General features: G+C 44.8%; 1 protein-coding gene across 1 annotated transcript in view; it reads left to right on the forward strand.

Annotated features, from left to right (window-relative positions):
• LOC120529941 (dynein heavy chain 5, axonemal-like) overlaps nucleotides 1-20,660 on the forward strand; it is a 370,325-nt gene that overhangs the window by 131,020 nt on the left and 218,645 nt on the right. Inside the window, exons 36-41 of the mRNA XM_039754150.1 lie at nucleotides 2,704-2,832; nucleotides 5,195-5,410; nucleotides 6,548-6,694; nucleotides 7,063-7,235; nucleotides 7,539-7,717; nucleotides 16,645-16,832. Of these exons, the coding sequence (XP_039610084.1) occupies nucleotides 2,704-2,832; nucleotides 5,195-5,410; nucleotides 6,548-6,694; nucleotides 7,063-7,235; nucleotides 7,539-7,717; nucleotides 16,645-16,832 (1,032 nt within the window). The remainder of the gene's footprint in view (nucleotides 1-2,703; nucleotides 2,833-5,194; nucleotides 5,411-6,547; nucleotides 6,695-7,062; nucleotides 7,236-7,538; nucleotides 7,718-16,644; nucleotides 16,833-20,660) is intronic.

The raw sequence follows: 20,660 nt of genomic DNA on the forward strand, positions 1-20,660 counted from the left end.
ATAACTGGAGAGGCTGAGCACACCATAAACAGCACGTTCTAGCAATTTTCTACACGACACTCCATTTTGCCAAGAGTTCGCTCAGTTCTGAAGCTTGCCCGAGTCCTTCTGAATTATTTTTGCTATCTCCTCAGTGTCTGCCATTGCTGAAGCAGATTAGGGAGCACGGGCACCCTCAGTCCTAATGAAGACACTCGGGGTCTCGGGACAGGCAGCAGAATCCAGCTTTATTGTATGGCACACATAGAGACTCACGACAAATGGGAATGAGCGAGCAGCCAAAGGCATCTCCTTACATTTATTACAATTCTTATCATACAAGCCATTCATTCATCCTTCTCTGACTCCTAACATTTCACTGCTCTGATTTTGCCTCTAATGAATTCCACCATTATTTTCTCAGCTGAGGGGGTGTCCAAGTCTGTCTGACCAGACCTATCCTTACTCCTAACTAGCTTGGTGCTTGCTACCATTATTTACAGCCAAAGAGTTCACATTCTCTCTCTACGTGAGGGGCCCGTCCTTAAGCGGCTCTCCTGCATGTTGTGGCACCCACAGGGCGCGTGCCAGCCACCCTAACCCGACACAGACAGATGCAGAAGGCACGAGTTCAAACAAGCACGTTTTTTATTCTCTTTTTCTCCCTTGTGGGAAACCTCTTCTCCATCTCCCACAAGTCAGGCACAGTCCCAAAAGCACAAGCACAATGCCACGCAAATTCTTCTTCTTTTTCTCTTTCTTTCTTCTCGTTTCTTTCGTCTCCATCCTCCCGACTCGGGCTTCCGGAGTAGCAGTTGCAGGCCCTTTTGTTATAAGGCACCCATAAGTGCTCCAGGTGCTTGATGACCCACGTCCGGGTGTGGCAGAAGAACTGCCCATGAGGGCTCAGCAGCTGCTGCAGCAGCACCCCCGGGTGGCGCCCACTGATCCCAACTGGGCTGCACCAAACTCCAACTCCCATGGAGCCCTGCGGGAGTCCCAGGCACCGCTGCAACCTGGTGGGCTGCAATCTAGAGCTCTGGGGGACGTACTGTAACACTCTGGCCACGCTTGCTCCCCTGGTCCTCCCAGCGTGGAGGCATCCTGGCCGACTGCCACAACATCTAACCTTTGGCTTAATGAACTATTGTTGGTTTCTAGCTTATTCAGAATAAGAAACAACAACATTTATTTCTGTCGCACATTTTCATACAAATAATGGAGCTCAACGTGCTTTACATGATGAAGAAAGAGAAAAAAGACAAAGTAAGAATTAAAATAAGACAAAACTCATTAACATAGAATAAAAGTGAGGTCCAATGGCCAGGGAGGACAGAAAAAACAAAAAAAAAAACTCCAGACGGCTGGAGAAAAAATAAAATCTGCAGGGGGGTCTGAGGCCACGAGACCACCCAGCCCCTTCTCGGCATCCTACCTAACATAAGTGACCTCACAATCAGTCCTCATGGTATTCAGGGCTCACATGGAAGAACCTGATAATGGCAGTCATGTGGACTTCTGGCCTTTAATCCATTAATGTAGGGATGTCACGGTGCTTTGATCAGGTGGTGGTGGTGCAAATCACCACAGAAAACCGGAAAAAGAACAGAAGAGAGAGTAGGGGTGAGTACGGATTATGGAGCCACCATGAATAGTTAGGATAATTAATTGAATATACAGAGCATCAGGATTAAACTAAGATGAAGCCATGAGAAAGCCATGTTAAAGTAGTGAGTTTTTAGCAGTTTTTTAAAGTGCTCCACTGTATTAGCCTGGCACATTCCTATCGGTCAGCTATTCCAGATTTTAGTGCCGCCTCACCACTTCTTTTAAGTTTATCTCTTGGAATAATAAGCGTACCCTCATTTGAAGATCTAAGATTGCAATTTGGAGTGTAAGATGTCAGACACTCCGATATATAAGATGGAGCAGATTATTGAAGGTTTTGTAAACCATCAGCAGTTAAAGTCAATTCTGAATGACACAGGTAACCAGTGTAGTGACGCTAAGACTGGTGTGATGTGCTCTGATTTACTTTTCCTAGTTGAGATTCTGGCAGCTGCATTCTGTACTAACTCTAATCGATTGATGTCTTTTTTAGGTGGTCCTTAGAGGAGTGCGCTACACTAAACTAGACGACTGAAAACAAAAGCGTGAACTAATTTCTCAGCATCTTGCAATGTTATAAGAGGTCTAACGTTTGCTATATCTCTTAAGAGAAAAAATGCTGTCCTTGTAATCGGATTAATATGTGATTTTAGAATTCAGGTCAGAGTCAACAGTTACCCCTAAATTAAAAATCAACAGTTTTGGAAATGTCTGCTGTGGCAGAATGAGAGCAACAACAAGCCATGGAGTTAAATAACGAGTTGAATTAACAGCAAGAATCAGCTTCTCATTAAGAGATTAGTTAGAGTGAAACTGGTTGGAGTTTGAAATCCCAGTTTAGCTGGTCGTCCGTTGGCTCATTCATGTCTCATTTCTGTTTGGCTGCCATTTAATGAACAAAAGAATCAACTCAGAGGACTGAATCCTTAGAAACTGGGCAACTAAAATGAAGAGAAGAGGAGTTAATTAGCACTGAAAACTGATTAAGACAAGGGTTAGAATGAAAACCTGCAGCCACTGCGGCCCTCCAGGACCAGAGTTGGACACCCCTACTTTAAACGTTTTGTTGTTTTTGTGGATTAATTGTTTTTGGTTTTTTATTTGTGTAACTTCTAGGCACACCTGCTGAGTCTTTTTGATAACGTGAATCGAGTGGGATTTCACGACAAGAACTACGACCAAATTCTCAACTTTCAGTCCCAGGAAGGCGAGATTGTCAACTTCACAGAACCCATAATGGCACAGGTATGGGGGCCAGCGGTGGTCTGCTGTTTATTTGTTGAATGAGATGAAATTTGTTGTTAATCCTATCTATCTATCTATCTATCTATCTATCTATCTATCTATCTATCTATCTATCTATCTATCTATCTATCTACTAGCAAAATATCTATCTATCTACTAGCAAAATACCGCAGCAAGTACTGCCTTAAAATTTTTATTAAGAAGAAAATTAAACCTTTTTAAACTGAGGGAAAATATAGCAATAATTATTTGTTAAGGATCTCTTTGTATACCACGTTGTCAGTTCGGCTCTCTGGTTGTAATCTGACCAAGCTGTGCGCTGAGCTTACTCTTGAGCATGTAACGTACAGTCGGCCATGTGAACAGTAATCTTGTCTCAAATCTCACAGCTTGGATTGCTGCTGTCATAATCAGTTTGAGTTTCATGGTTTGTTTCAATGACGACAGTATTTGTAGGACTTGTTGTGTTGAAGTGACATTCGTCATCTGTCAATTGTTGTAAGCACACAACCGATTTCATCGATAACTTCATATCCAGCTTTTCAGAGTTTAAACATTCATAAACATCAAAGTGTCCACTACTGAAATCGTCACCTGTGAGTCTAAGATGTTTAAGAGGCATTGGCGGTTGTCGAAAGGTGTAAAATATTTGGCCATTTCGGTACACTTGAAAGCGACAACCGAACAATTCAGCGGCAGCCATCAACTCACATGCAGATCCACAGGTGAAGGGCTTAAGCATTTTACTCTTCTAGTGCTCCTGTGTAGTCTAATTATCTCCTGTACGTCATCAGTCCACACCTTGAACCTGTCAGTCATTCAATACATAAGACACAATGGATATCAAGAGTGAGCCTGATATGGCCGTGCAATATGTAACACAGAGAATGGAAAAGGCAGGCGCCATCTCCGGGCATGGAAACCACTCGGTAAGTGACAGTTCTTTGATCGATGGTGATCACCTCGATAGACATGTTAATGGGGGTACAGTTGGAATGATAAAGGAAATGGGGACCTGAACAATGTAAAGTATGTCTAAAATACCTACACAATAACTATAATCATAATAAATGAACAGCGGAGAAGCCGTGGATTAAATTAAAAGGCTGCAGTTATCAGCAGGGAGACGTGAATCCCGTGGAGAAGCAAGTAAGTAAATGTAGAGACTGGAGCGACGGATGGCCTTATATAGGCAGGCAGCCAACAACGTGGGAGGTGTGGGGATGGGGGACCCAACGGCGCCTCACACGGTGACCGAGCTGCAGGCTATAGACATATATAGGTACGTAAGTAGGATTGAGTTAGCGTTGGGAACCTGTGTACCAAATTTCTTGAAGTTGGGCCAATAAGTAACAAAGACCATTGATAAGTTCAATATGGTGGCCGACAGTAGCATCATACCACCGAAATAAGTACGTAAATTGGTTTCGGTTAGCGCAGGGAAGCCGCCTACCAAATTTTGTGAAGATGGGGCCATAAATAAGAAAGTTCAACATGGCGGACGTTGTCTACCGTTATGAGCATTACGCGTAGAATTTCGAAATGAAACCTGCTTAACTTTTGTAAGTAAGCTGTAAGGAATAAACCTGACAAATTTCAGCCTTCTACCTACACGGGAAGTTGGAGAATTAGTGACATTGGAAAGTTCAATATGGCGGCTGACAGTGGCGTCATACCATCAAAATGAGTACATACATCAGTTTTGGTTAGCGCAGGGAAGCCGCCTACCAAATTTCGTGAAGATGGGGCCATAAATAAGAAATTTCAACATGGCGGACGTTGTCGACTGTTATCGACCGTTATGACCGTTACGTGTAAAATTTCGAAATGAAACCTGCTTAACTTTTCTAAGTAAGCTGTAAGGAATGAGCCTGCCAAATGTCAGCCTTCTACGTACATGGGAAGTTGGAGAATTAGTGATGAGTGAGTGAGTGAGTGAGTGAGGGCTTTGCCTTTTATTAGTATAGATCTATCTATCTATCTATTATATAGAGCCTTTCATTTCTGTCTGTCTGTCTGTCTGTATCTATCTATTTATTTTTATTTTTTTTTATTTATGTGTTTCTCCCAGACAAAAATGTGTCTTTGTACAATAACTCAATATATGAATAAATACATATTATTATTATTGTTATTACTATTATTATTACAAACAAGTAATTAAACCTCACTTTCCTTATTATATTTCTTTTAATCTTCTTTGGCATTTTTGGCTTTGTGGTACAGAAGAGCACCCCCTACAGGCCACAATGGGTACTGATAAGCCACACACTTCAGAGTCAGACCTCGTCGTTCAGGTGAACTGCACTTTTTTACTTTTTAATTTAATTCCTCCTTCCTTTCTCCCGTCTCTGCACTATAGGGGAATGTGGAAGCCTGGCTGGGCCTTGTCCTGGATGGAGTCAAAAAAACGATCCACAGTATCATCAAGCAGGCCTACTTGGCCATCAGTGACCCCGGAATGAAGCTCTATGAATTCCAGGCCATGTTTCCTGCTCAGATTGGACTGCTGGGCATTCAAATGATTTGGACCAGAGACTCGGAGGAGGCGCTGATGAATGCCAAGGTTGATAAAAAGGTTAGAGTTCCTTCCTGTTCATTCTGTTGACCTTTTGTGTCACTCTGTGTCCATAGCTATGGGCATCACCCTGTTCCATAGTTCTTAACCAAGGATGGACAAGGGCAAACGGAGAAACAACAAGTATTCGATACAAAAGTGCAAAATGCCTCCCATTAACAAGTGCAAAAACATCTTCAACAAATAATCATCCATAAAATCAGTGCAGTGGAAGGAAAAAATAATTTCAACAAATCATTTTCCAAATCTAGGAATAAAATCAGAGTCTCAGTGAGCTCCCCCTTGAGGGCTGCTCAGCAGGGATGAGGCACAGATGAATATCCGGCTCTCGTCCAGGCCGCCTCCTTCAGTACCCGTTGGGTCCCGCCGAGACTGGCTGGCTCCCTCTTCCTGACACCTCTGTCAGTCAGTGCAGGACCCCTGAGCCCACGATCACCTCTACTCCAACCGCTCAGCCGGATTGATCCACCTCATCCCTTTGCACCACTGTGGGGCACCCCGGATCATTTGCCTCTTTCTATCCCACTGGCTTGATGGCCCCACTCTGCTCTCTCCTTCCTCTTTTCTCGATTTCCTTCCTCGTTTTGTTTTTCTCCTTTTCTGTTTGTTGTTGCTGTACTGCTCAGGCTGTTTTATAGCTCTGAGACAATAGATGCTAGGCATGCTCCGGTCAGGTATTTTATTTATCTGCTAAGCTAAAAGAGACTTGCAGCTGGAAATGCAGCAAAAGGGGGCCCTAAAATGTATAGACGTGGGGCTGAATACTTATTCTCACTCAGGATTTTTTTTTTCTTTTTCTTATGGTTTGTGTCACATAATTTGCACCTTCCAAGTGGTAGGCATGTTGTGTAAATGAAATGGGGCTAAACAAAAGATCCCAAATCCTTTTTAATACCAGGTTGTAATGCAATAAAATGGGACAAACACCAATGGAGGATGAATATTTTCAGAAGAGAAACGTATATATTTTTTAAAAACCTTGTTAAGCAATGTTGACTAAAGTCGCTTCTGGGGTCCCGCTGATATTAAACTCTGTTAGTTTCTTAGCATCTTCCTGATGATTGTGTCCTCCATTGGAATCCTCTGATGTTTTATTTTGTTTTTTCATTTGTGTTTCATTGCACATGCGAATGACAGGTGATGCAAACCACCAATCAGAAGTTCTTGGACATTCTCAACGATTTGATTGACATGACCACCCAAGATCTGACAAAAATGGACCGGACAAAATACGAAACTCTCATCACTATTCATGTGCACCAGAAGGACATATTTGATGATTTGGTAAGTGTTACAAGCTCTTTATATGCATAAGAACATACAAAGTTTGACAAAGGAGAGGACAACATTCAGTCCATCATACTCATCCAGAGGTTCAGTTTTTAAAATTTGTCAAAGTGTCCATGTCAATTACACGATTCAGTTAAGAGACCTGGACTCCCAATGCACTCTGCTTTCTTATCTATCTATCTATCTATCTATCTATCTATCTATCTATCTATCTATCTATCTATCTATCTATCTATCTATCTATCTATCTATCTATCTATCTATCTATCTATCTATCTATCTATCGTATAGTCCTTTTCATTTCTATCTATCTATCTATCTATTGGATTCCTCTCTTTTATTTCTTTTCTGTTTTTTTTCAGGTTCGAATGAACATCAGGTCCACGTCAGATTTTGAATGGCAGAAGCAATCCCGATTTTACTTCATCGAAGATCTCGATAAATGTGCCATTCAGATCACCGATGTTGAGTTCACCTACTGTAATGAGTATCTGGGCTGCACTGACAGACTGGTTATAACTCCGTTAACTGACAGGTAATAAGATGGCACCGATTCATATCCACTCGTAGAGTTGTCTTCTAGTAAGTGCCATCCCAAGGCGCTCTTCCAAGTAAAGTTGGCATCGTTCTTGTTTCCATCGTTCTTTAAAAGTAAATCCTCGGTTGTTTCACCTCTCACGTGGAGGTGGAGTGACAGGTGGCATTGTTGTAGAAGTCACGAGTTTTGCCCTCCGCTTCACTTTTTGTGGTTTTTCTCTTGCTTGATATGCAGAAATGTGAGTGCTTGTGCCGAAATGTTTCCGTCTCTCTGACTGGCACCCGTGTGTTGATTGTGCAGGTGTTACATCACATTGGCCCAGGCCCTCGGGATGAGTATGGGCGGAGCTCCAGCAGGACCAGCTGGGACTGGCAAGACAGAAACAACCAAAGACATGGGGAGATGCCTGGGAAAGTACGTGGTCGTGTTCAACTGCTCCGATCAGATGGATTACCGGGGGCTCGGCCGCATTTACAAAGGTGGGCAAAAGCCGTCATACTGGGTGCGTCTCTCGGAGTGCTGAATCGTATTCAATGTGGAGTGTAATACTGCAAAGGGAGAATTCGTGATTATTAAGCAGCTGTTAAGTACGCATTAGACATCTGTGTGGTTTAATTTGTCTCATTTATAAATGTTATTCATTTTAATTGTCCTTTTTGAAATGTTTTATCGTTTTCTCTGATGCATTTGCTAAATCTTTGCTAATCTCTACTGCTCTCAAAAATGAAATCACTCATCCAGCTGAATGACCCTATCTATCAAATTCCATCTCCACAACAGACTCCAAAAACTGAGGAATTTATAAAGATGTAGACAGCGGCATCCCATAATGTATAAGTGAGTTAATGGAGGGCTTGGAGACTCACCCAGTTTACTTGGGATTTCTCTCCGATGCTGAATCACTTCTACTTTTTTGACATTTTTCCATCTGCTTGAAATCCCAACTTCTCTACATTACAGCTCCCCCAAGTGGACAATGTTGGTATAGCTCTTTATAGTCTTTATCTTTCTGTTCATTGCTCAGCTACATTTAACAACCTACCAGCACACCCCAAAAAGTTGAAAATGCATTTATTTTTATAATTCGTAAAATTATGACTTTGTGACCATTGTAAGAAGTATATACACACTCTCTGTGTATTGTCGTTGACCACTAGTAGCCATATTGGGGTGCCAAACAGACCATCCCGTTGACTTCTTTGAGACAATAAAAAAGTAACAGACATGTTATGGTGCAAAAAGAGAATAAATCAATAAATCCATCAACTTATACTGTATAATATTTCTTTATTAGGTTTGTCAGGTTTGTCATCGGACTTCCTTACCATTGGTGGGTTGTCTTCCAAATGAGCCGTCAGCTTCAGTAGCGAGTGCCCTCTTTTTGAAGCTCCTGGACTGGAAGGGGCAGAGTTAGTAGCCCTCACTCGGGTGGTTTCCCTGGGCTATGGGTGGAAAAGGAGAGAAGGTGTTGAGCGATCACACCCCGGTGTCTCTGGGTGGGAGTGCTTAACCTTGAGGAGTCACCCAAACTTATTTGTGTGAAATGCCTTCCCCTCAGGGCTTCCCACACACCAAATAAAACTCAAATAATAAACAAACTGCACTTTTTCCTCTCTCTTTTCTCTCTACTTCCGCCTTCACTCCACCTTCGGCAAACTTTGTCCTCTTCCACCTGGTTCTGGCTCCCGCAATTAAGGCAGGCAGCTCCTTTTTTACTGCCCCTGGGAGTACTCCAGGTGGCTTGTTAGCGTGATTCGGAAGTACTCTCAGGTGTGGCGGGAGCTTAACAACATAGGGCTCTGCAGCTTCCCCTTGTGGCACACACGGAACCCAACAGGGCTGTGCCGAACTCCAAGTAATATGTTGCCTTGTCAGAATCCTAGGTACAGCTGCAACCTAGGGGCACTGCCATCTAGTGGCCCAAGGGAGGTACCATCCCATGGTGTTCTTTCCCCAGGTCCTTCTGGCTCACAGGAGTCCAGGCTGTCTGCCATATATATATATATATATATATATATATATATATATATATATATATATATATATATATATATATATATATATATTTGTCAGAAACTTGACACAGAGTTATGGAAAGGTTTGGGGCAGCCACCCGTATAATTGATTACCTGGCTGCAAAGTAGCAAAATTGTATACAGCACTGAAAACCGAGTCCAAAACTGAGGGAATAGGGAAAAGGTGGAGACTTTTAAAGGGGATGACAGGAAGTGAGATCATAGGGGTCAGGCTCATTAAGGTCTTCAGCCATTGGTGCGAGCCTGGATGTGACATCACAGGGGACGGAGCCAGCAAGGTCTCCTTCCATAGGCTCGGTCCCGGAAGTGACGTCAAGAGAGATAGGTGGAATCTCCCGTGAATGGTCTGCTGGTAAGGGAGAAAAAGAGTCAGGGCACTCTGCCACATCCTGGTATGACTGGGAACTGCCCTTACTCAAGCCCTTTAGCTGCCTCCCATGCGCATGTATGTGACATATATATATATATATATATATATATATATATATATATCCATCCATCCATCCATTTTCTAACCCGCTGAATCCGAGTAGGGTCACGGGGGTCTGCTGGAGCCAATCCCAGCCAACACAGGGCACAAGGCAGAAACCAATCCTGGGCAGGGTGCCAACCCACCACAGGACACACACAAACAAACCAAGCACACACTAGGGCCAATTTAGAATCAGCAATCCACCTAACCGGCATGTCTTTGGACAGTGGGAGGAAACCGGAGCGCCCGGAGGAAACCCACGCAGACACGGGGAGAACATGCAAACTCCACGCAGGGAGGACCCAGGAAGCGAACCCAGGCCTCCTAACTGCGAGGCAGCAGCGCTACCACTGCGCCACCGCCCATATATATATATATATATATATATATATATATATATATATATATCTATCTGCGGTGGGTTGGCACCCTGCCCAGGATTGGTTCCTGCCTTGTGCCCTGTGTTGGCTGGGATTGGCTCCAGCAGACCCCCGTGACCCTATTCAGAATCAGCTGGTTAGAGGATGGATGGATATATATATATATAATACTACCTCTGGTTATGACCGTAATCCACTCCAAAACTCTGGTCGCAACCCGAATGTAATTTCCCCATAAGATTGTATGTAAATACAATGAAATCCGTTCCAGACCATATAAACTGTATGTAAATATATATATTTTTTAAGTTTTTAAGCACAAATATATTTAATTATACCATAGAATGCACAGTTTAATAGTAAACTAAATGTTAAAACACTGCATAACACTGAGAAAACCTTGAACAACAGAGAAAACTAACATTGTAAGAGTTCGCACTAGACCCTTACGAACCGCTCGCTGTAAACGCTTTTATGAGTTTTAAGCACAGGGGAAAAAAATTAAATGCCACTTCTCTTGCGAAACTTTTCATGCCATTCTCTACTGGCTTTAAATTCCTCACCTTTGCCACTAGAAGAAGGAATTTTTTTTTTCAACAAATCATCATGAATCTTCCTGGCTTTCTCGCAAATGGTCGCCTCGCTTACGCTATCCCCTGCTGGGTGCTTTTTGTTCAACCACACTAGCAACAGTTTTTCCACCTCTTCCAGCACTTCAGGCCTCTGCTTGGTTAACATTGTAACTCCTTTTGCACCATCAGCTGCTTTGTTAGGCCCAGTGTACGCAAACAAAAGAAATTGGGAAACAGAGATTGGGAAATCATTGGTGCTTACGAACACATGTAGGGAAACTGGCCGCCAGTGTTTTTGTTCGGCACCAGAGCGTGTGGTCGTGAACAAATGCAATACTTTTAGCAAACTTTTTAGTCGTAAACCGATTTGTACGTGTTCCAAAACGTTTGTGACCAGAGGTTCTACTGTATATAAACTGCTCAAAAAAATTAAAGGAACACTTTGAAAACACATCAGATCTCAATGGGAAAAAGAAATCCTCCTGGATATCTACACTGATATAGACTGGGTAATGTGTTAGGAACGAAAGGATGCCACATCGTTTGATGGAAATGAAAATGATCAACCTACAGAGCACTGAATTCAAACACGCCCCAAAAATCAGAGTGAAAAAATTATGTGGCAGGCTAGTCCATTTTGCCAAAATTGAATTGCAGCAACTCCAAATTGTCCGCAGCACTTTGTATGGCCCCTGTGTTCTTGTATACATGCCTGACAACATCGGTGCATGCTTCTAATGAGATGACAGATGGTGTTGTGGGGGATCTCCTCCCAGATCTGGACCAGGGCATCACTGAGCTCCTGGACAGTCTGAGGTGCATCCTGGTGGCATTGGATGGACCAAAACATAATGTCCCAGAGGTGTTCTATTGGATTTAGGTCAGGAAAGTGTGGTGGCCAGTCAATGGTATCAATTCCTTCATCCTCCAGGAACTGCCTGCATACTCTCACCACATGAGGCCAGGAATTGTCGTGCACCAGGAGCCACTGTACCAGCATAGGGTCTGACAATGGGTCCAAGGATTTCATCCTGATACCTAATGGCAGCCAAGGTGCCTTTGTCAAGCCTGTAGCGGTCTGTGTGACCCTCCATGGATATGCCTCCCCAGACAATCATTAACCCACCACCAAACTGCTCATGCTGAATGATGTTACAGGCAGCATAATGTTCTCCATGGCTTCTCCAGACCCTTTCACTTCTGTCACGTGCTCAGGGTGAACCTGCTCTCATCTGTAAAAGCACAGGGCACCAGTGGTGCATCTGCCAATTCTGGTATTCTATGGCAAATGCCAATCGAGCTGCATGCTGCTGGGCAGTGAGCTCAGGGCCCATTAGAGGACATGGGGCCCTTGGGTCACCCTCATGAAGTCTTTCTGGTTGTTTGGTCAGAGACATTCACACCAGTGGCCTGCTGGAGGTCATTTTGTAGGGCTCTGGCAGTGCTCATCCTGTTCCTCCTTGCCCAAAGGAGCAGATACCAGTCCTGCTGATGGGTTATGGACCTTCTATGGCCCTCTCCAGCTCTCCTAGAGTAACTGCTTGTCTCCTAGAATCTCCTCCATGCCCTTGAGACTATGCAGGAGACACAGCAAACCTTCTGGCAATGACACGTATTGATGTGCCATCCTGGAGAAGTTGGACTACCTGTGCCACCTCTGTAGGGTCCAGGTATCGCCTCATGCTACCAGTAGTGACACTGACTGTAGCCAAATGCAAAACTAGTGAAGAAACAGTCAGAAAATATGAGGAGGGAAAAATGTCAGTGGCTTCCACCTGTTAAACCATTCCTGTTTTGGGGTCATCTCATTGTTGCCCCTCTAGTGCATCTGTTGTTAATTTCATTAACACCACAGCAGCTGAAACTGATTAACAATCCCCTCTGCTACTTAACTGACCAGATTAATATCCCATAAGTTTCATTGACTTTATGCTGTACTCTGATTAAAAGTGTTCCTTTAATTCTTTTGAGCAGTATATATATATATATATATATATATATATATATATATATATATATATATATATATATATATATATATATATATTGTGGCATTTGACCCGGAAACAGACAGGCGGACATGTTGTTTTCACACCACCACACGTTTATTATACAGAACTATTTACAACAATATTGGTCACTCAGACCCAGTTCAATAAAGTCAGTGCACAAACCCCAAAGTCACAGTCCTGGCCTCACAATGCCTTTTCTTCGGGCCACGTCCACAGCTCTCCTGAGCTTCATCCTTCCTCCTCCCGACTCCAGCCTCGAATGAATGGAGACGGCCCCTTTTATATGGTTCCTGGATGAGCACCAGGTGTTCCCGGCATTCCTCCTCTGGCCACGCCCCAGCATGGCGGAAGTGCCGGCTGTCCTCCCGGCTGCTCTCCGGGCGGCGTCCTAAATCTTCCCCCCAGCACTTCCTGGTGTGGCGGAAGTGCTGGGGTAACAGGTCCCCAAGGCATTGGGGCGCCTCCTGGCAGTGACCACGGGCCCCTACAGGGTGGAGCTTCCATGCCCTGTACCCGTGGCCCCCAGAACAACCCGGAAGGCAACCCCCACGTGATCCAGGGTGGGCACAGACCCACATCCGGTCCCTCATGACGTCCTGGCTGGGTCATGGCCCCTGGTATCCCTGACAATATATATGTAAAACAGATAGATATATAGATATATTGACAGACAACCTATATATTGTCACACACGTGCGACATGGAGGTAATTACCAACCAGGCCAGGGAGTGGTGGGGTGCTCTAAACCGGTCAAATGACATCACTTCCTGTTCACAGTGTTCACAGCATATAAAACCTCCATCTTTCTAAACTAGTTCAGTTCAATCTGGGAACTCAACCAAAGAGCATCCTCTTGTTTTCTTTAAACCTTTTGAGGCCAGGGACAATATTCGGGTGGCTGCCACCAAATGTTTTAAGTGTGTTGAGACTCATTCTTTCACTATATATATATATATATATATATATATATATATATATATATATATATATATATATATATATATATATATATATATATATATATATATATATATATATATATATACACACATGTGTATATATATACTAACTTTTTAAACATGTGCTGGTAAAAGCCCGGGGTCCTAGAAACTATTAAAATCGTCAGGAAAAAAAACTGAAATGCAGCGATGTCAGATGATGCAAATAAACTCCTCTGAGCGTCTCTCACCTAGGAGGATTCGTTGTGCTGATGTGCTGACATTGCTTGTGAATTAGCGGCTAAGCGATTTTCTGTTTCCTCGTAAGTGGAGCCCTTACCCCTACTCCACCTCTCACTTCTGGGCCGGACATTTATATATAAGATATCTATATATTTAAATAGGGCGGCACGGTGGCGCAGTGGTAGCGCTGCTGCCTCGCAGTTAGGAGACCCGGGTTCGCTTCCTGGGTCCTCCCTGCGTGGAGTTTGCATGTTCTCCCCGTGTCTGCGTGGGTTTCCTCCGGGCGCTCCGGTTTCCTCCCACTGTCCAAAGACATGCCGGTTAGGTGGATTGGTGACTCTAAATTGGCCCTAGTGTGTGCTTGGTGTGTTTGTGTGTGTCCTGTGGTGGGTTGGCACCCTGCCCAGGATTGGTTTCTGCCTTGTGCCCTGTGTTGGCTGGGATTGGCTCCAGCAGACCCCCGTGACCCTGTGTTCGGATTCAGCGGGTTGGAAAATGGATGGATGGATGGATATATTTAAATATATATTGTGGAGGCTGGCCCGGACACAGACAAGCAGACACTTTCATTTTCCCACCACACGTTTATTTACAATAGTATCAGTCACAAGTGCACCACAAACCCCCAAAGTCCCCAAAGTCCTGGCCACACAATGCCTTACTTCGTTCAGGCCGCCTCCTTGCCTCCTTTCTTCCAGCTCAGTCCACTCCGCTCCCGACTCTCGCCCTGAATGAAGGGAGGCGGCCCCTTTTATTATCTCCCGGGTGTGCACCAGGTGGGTTCCGGCAATCTTCCACAGACACACCCCCGTTTGGCGGACGTGCCAGCTGCATCCCCGGAAGCACTACGGGTGTCCCTGCTCCTCTTACTCCCAGGACTTCCTTGTGTGGTGGAAGTGCTGAGGTCCAGGGCTCCAAAGGCATGGGGGCGCCCCCTGGCGGCGACCACAGGCCCCTACAGGGTGGAGCTTCTGTACCCATGGCCCCCAAAGAAACCAGGGCGGTCACCCCCAGATGGTCTAGGGAAGGCGCAAGTCCTCCTCCAGTCCTCCTGGGCGTCCCGGCCAGGTCGCCTAGCACCTGTAACACACGCTGCCCGGCGGGCTGAAGGGACGCCCAGCTCCGCCAAAGCAGCCGCAAAGACAGGAAGTTAACCGACGCTGAGCCTACCTGACCCCAGCCACCTCTGCCAGCGCCTCTCGAGCTGCAAGCCCTCGCTGCCGCTGTGCTGCCGGAGCCCCGCAAACCAGCAGGCGCCCGCCACTGACGCTGGATCCTGGAGGTCCCTGCCTGGAAAACAAAATACGCCCGCCCCAAGGGGCTGCCGATAGGCAGGGAATGGAGACCGCTGCACTCTTCCAATACCCGCTGGGCTGTGTGCACGCAGCCCGCGGTAATGCGGGTGGGGTCCCCTGCTGCACCGGGCCGCCCACAACAAAATTTCTATGAACAGGTCTCCGCTTTGAAACAGGCGGAGCATCCTGCCGACTACGCCAGATGTGAACGGTACCCGGCACAGACAGGCGGACATGTTACGTTTATTTACACAATATTTACAATTATATTGGTACCCCAGTTCATGGTCACAAAGACCTAATCACGCACAAAACCCCAAACACTCAATGTCCTGGCCACAATGCCTTCTTTGGGCCGCTCCACTCTCCACAGCCGTCCTCCTTCCACCCGACTCCAGCCCTGAATGACGGAGACGGCCCCTTTATGGAGGACCCGGATGAGCCCCAGGTGTTCCCGGCAATCTTCTGGCCACGCCCCAGCGTGGGCGGAAGTGTCGGCTGTCCTCCCGCTGCTCCCCGGCACCGCCCAGTCTTCCCCCAGCACTTCCTGGTGTGGCAGGAGTGCTGGGAAACAAATCCCAAGGCATTGGGCGCCTGGCGGTGGCCACGGGCCCCTACAGGGAAGAGCTTCCAAGCCCTTGACCCGTGGCTATCCAGGCCGGGCTCTGACCCTCTTCCGTCCCTCCTGGCGCCCCGCCGGGTCATAGCCCCTGGCATCCCTGACAATATATATATATATAAATATATATATATATATATATATATATATATAACCCCAATTCCAAAAAGGTTGGGATGCTGTGTCAAATGTAAATAACAACAAGATTGAAAGATATGCAAATCTCATTAACCCATATTTTATTCACAGAGAAAATTTACCATTTTAAGAAAAAGAATAAAGTCATTTTGAATTAGTTATATGTATATAGATTTTTTTTTCTTTGCACATGTAAAGGACACTGAGACTGAGCCATTAGTTTGCTTAGTGAAGAAGGAAGCAAAAAAGACCCAACAAAAATTTCGGGTGCCAACCAGGCTACCCTGTTTATAGCCAACATCCAAAATAATGAACAGAATTTTGAGCATAGACATGACAAAGGTTTTTTTGTTTTAGCTTGAAGGGTTTCTCATCTGTCTCGGGAGGGTCAAGTCATAATGTGGGGTTTACCTTCTCAAAGTGAGATGCTATCATCCAGGATTTTGTAGCTTTATAAATTCCTGACAAAAAGAGGCGGGGCTTCCGAGGTGCTGGGCGGGTTTAGCTGCCCTCAGTGGGCGTCATAGAGTTAATAACTGCGCCCCAATGTGGTCTGGTTGGGTTTTGCTTACCTGGTTTCAGCCTGTAAGGTAACCTTCAGATGTCCATGCATGGTGACTTCTTCAGTCTTTGTCCTACTGTGTGCGTGTGACACCAATGTGAGATATTAACCCTAGAGTGGCTGTGTTCATTTGCACAGGTCTGGCACAGGCTGGCGCTTGGGGTTGCTTTGATGAGTTCAATCGTATCGAGCTCCCCGTGCTGTCGGTGGCCGCTCAGCAGATCTACATTGTGCTGCAGTGCAAGAAGAACAAGAAACCGCAGTTCATCTTCACTGATGGAGATGTGGTGGACATGGACAGAGAGTTTGGAATTTTCCTCACAATGGTAAGATTTTTTTTTTCCTGCGGACCTGGGTGAATGGGATCAGCAAAATTGTTGCAAAAGTGTTTGTTCTTGTCACAATTGTTCTAATTTTCTAAAAAATATATAAATGCATAAATGCCTACATTATATTTGACACTATAAAAAATGACCATGTTCTTGTCAAAATGGGAATGTTGTACTAGACATTTAAAATAAGTAGACTCTTTCCCGTTTATCTTCAGAGTAATACTATTATCAGTTTTCACTGTTGTGTGAAAAAATAAGTGCCCCCATGAAATGTTTTTATTTTTTAGCTGTAATAAAACAAAAGGACAATTAGAAAGAGTTGGGGCACCTTGATGGCAAACCCCGTATATTTGATGGACAAAAGTAAATATGAGTTTGCAAGTTCTCCCCGTGTCTGCGTGGGTTTCCTCCCACAGTCCAAAGACATGCAGGTTAGTTGGATTACCGATTCTAAATTGTCGCTAGTGTGCTTGGTGTGTGTGTGTGTGTGTGCGCCCTGTGGCGGACTGGCACCCTACCCGGGGTTTGTTTCCTGCCTTGCACAATATATGTTGACTGGGATTGGCTCCAGTGGACCCCCGTGACCCTATAGTTAGGATAAAGGAGGTTGTTTTACTGGAAGGATCGGGGAAGCAAACGTGCACAGGACGCTGCCTCCTCCGGAACACTAGAGGGCAGCCCCACGAATTACTGTGGCTGCACGGATTCCCGCAGGGCTTTATGGGAGTTGGAGTTCGGGACAGCTCCGTTGGCTTCCATGGGGGCTGCCAGCTGGAGCTGCAGAGCCCTACATTGGGCTTTCACCACACCTGGGAGTGATTACAGGTCTGATTATTGAGCCACGTGGAACACTCCCAGGACCAGCTTAAAAGGAGCCGCCTCACTCCGGGAGGAAATGGACGAAGAGGGGAGTTGAAGCAGAGCAACAAAAAGGAAGGAAGGAACGGACAGATGAATGAACGGACGGACTGTGTTGTATTATACCAGCATTTCTCAACCTTTAAGTATTTGCGACCTGAGTTTTCATAACAGTTTTAATCGCGCCCCCCTAAGGTTTTTTTGAAAGGATCCCACTAATACCAATTTGTTCTTTTTTAATTAATGATATATCATAGATGCATATTTTTTTATACCTAATTAACTTTTATCGACATTTATCTAACTCTATATTTATTTTTCTAGTATCAGAATGTACTTTAAGTTAATTTGTTTTGGTTTCAATAGATGTTTTTTTCATATTTTCGATTCTTGTTTTCTTTTTTTCACATCTTCACGTCCCCATTTTTTTTACTTCGAACCCCCCTAGGGGGGCCCGGCCCACAGTTTGAGAACCACTGTATTATGCCTTGGTGCTTGGGAGCTGTGCTGTATTTTGGGGAGCAAGAAAAATCGCTTCCTACGTAACTAAACGTGTGTTGTGTGGCAAACTTGTGTCGGTGTTTGGGTGTCTGGAGTGCCCTCTGGTGGCCACAGTATATGCTATATGATTTGACAAATTATTTTCAGTTTCTCTTATTGAGTTCCTGTGATCTTCCAGCAAACTCCAAAAAAACATTCCCGCTGTCACAAGAATGACTCTTAGACATCATGAAGGTTTGGGGCAGCCACTTGTACATCGTTCAAGGGCACCAAAAACGATGTTAAATTGAGCAGAGATATTCACAGAAACGAGTCCAAAGCAGAACCGAAGTTATGGAGACAAGATGGCGGCTTTAAAGGCCAGTCAAGGAAATGACATCATCTGGGCGGAACCGGAAGTGGCATCATTGTCGAGACTGCAAGTGACAACATCATTGGGGTCAGGGACAGGAAGTGACATTATAATCATCGCCGGAAACGGAAGTGATGTCATCAGTGGCGCCGGTACCCTGCGGGATTTCCTGTGGATGGTCTGCAAGAGATTGAGAGAGACTGTCAGCGCACCCCACCGCCCCTGGTCTGGCATGGAATTGCTATCATTTAGGCCCTTCAGTTTTCTCCCAATCACACGTGTGTGACACCACTTAATCGTTCATGGCCAACTTGCGAATATCCAAAGCCGCCAATGTCAAATTCACTGGACTTGAGTATGCATCGAGAATATTCTTTACTTTACTGGACTTTAAAACTTCTCCGACTTCTTACACTTTTACTTCCGTCGGTAAAGACGGCGCCAACCCTTTCTTAATGTGTCCCGTCTGAAGGGACGGTGGAGCCGCCGGCCATCTGCTTCATCTGAGCTCCGCATGTCTCCTCTGCTTTGTTAAATATAAAAGGCCCTTGAGCCCGCTTGTCGTGCAAAGAGCCCCCCGGGGGTCCTCCGTCTGGCTCTGATGGTTTATCCTTATAAATTACGCCAACCTTCATTTCATCATTACTTTGAGTTTATTTCTTGTCTTTGTTCACTGAAGTTGCCTTTGTTACTAAAGAGCTGAGATTTTAATTTCAATTTTTTTTCTCTTTTTGTTTTATCATTCACGCTTTCTGTTTCTGACTGTGTTTCTTGTTTATTTTGAGGGTTTTTCAAACCCACTTTATCTTGCTCAGAAACCCACTTTATCTTGCTCAGTCCTACAGGATACTTACATTGGCAATATTTGGCTTTCCATTTTGCTTTCTAAATAATTCACTTGGACGATTTTCCATTGGCACAGATGGTGGTGGTGTTGTGCCCTCACAGCTGTCGGGACCCTGGCTGGGGTTCAAAGTCTTTTTGCTTTTCATTTTAGTGCCATTTATTTATGCAAATGTTGCCTTGGCTGATTATGTGGATAACACTTTGTGTCTGATCTCGCCTGTAAGCTGCCTGTGTTTTGTTTCGTGGGTGGTTCCCCAAAAGGTGGAGCCACCTGCCAATCACCTGCCCATCCCGAAGGGTCTTCCACAATTCCTGGTGGTTCATTTTGAATTTTCCTGGGAGTTTTGTGTGTTTTCTAGTGTAGTTCTGGGCTTTTTGGGATTCATTGGATTTTATGATTAGTTGTGCTTATGCCTTGCGGATTTCATATTGGGATTTGATCACCTTGGTTTTCCCATGTTGGCAACTCCATTTTTGCCTTGTGTGCTCTATGGAGATCCATGCATTTACAGAAATTTTTATCAAATAAACCTTTATAAAGATTTCCCAGACAGCAAATGAGGAATGGCTCTGTGCTGGTTCATCCTCTCCTCTTTTATTCAGCTCACATACCACCGTGGAATGATGGTGACAAACTCATCCATATCTGGCCTACAGAACACAGCCACAAATCAGCCTTTATTAAACCGTATCGAAGATAAGATATGTGCCAGAACTGGGCCATTCTGAAGACAATGTGTGAAGAACAGCCACAATAAGATGGTACAGTATATGAAGCAGGATTTGGCCCAAAGCACAGCCACACCTCAGCCTTCATAACATCTCATCACCACATCATCGAGCCGAGCAGTCTGACATTACAAACAGAAGTAAGGGAGAAACACCCACCTTCTCCAGAAGAGCTGTGGCAAATTCTGGGGTTTTATCTCACACGGATTCTGAATGTTTGGTCAGATGTGGTGTATCTGACATATCTTAGAAGTGCATATTACATTTACATCTTGACCTGTTGGGCACTGCCATGTTAGAGTCTTGGTAGTTGTGGTTTCCCTGGCAACATTTCCCAAAATGCACAGCAACACACTCTTTAGTGACTATATTTGAGTGACCGTTTAAATGTCATTAATCAACAGCTCTGGGGTATCTGAGTTTGTTGGGCATTGTTTCACCATCCAACCATCCAACCCGCTATATCCTAACTACAGGGTCACGGTGGTCTGCTGGAGCCAATCCCAGCCAACACAGGGCACAAGGCAGGAAAGAAA

Source organism: Polypterus senegalus, chromosome 5, assembly GCF_016835505.1.
Source record: "Polypterus senegalus isolate Bchr_013 chromosome 5, ASM1683550v1, whole genome shotgun sequence".
NCBI lineage: Eukaryota > Metazoa > Chordata > Cladistia > Polypteriformes > Polypteridae > Polypterus > Polypterus senegalus.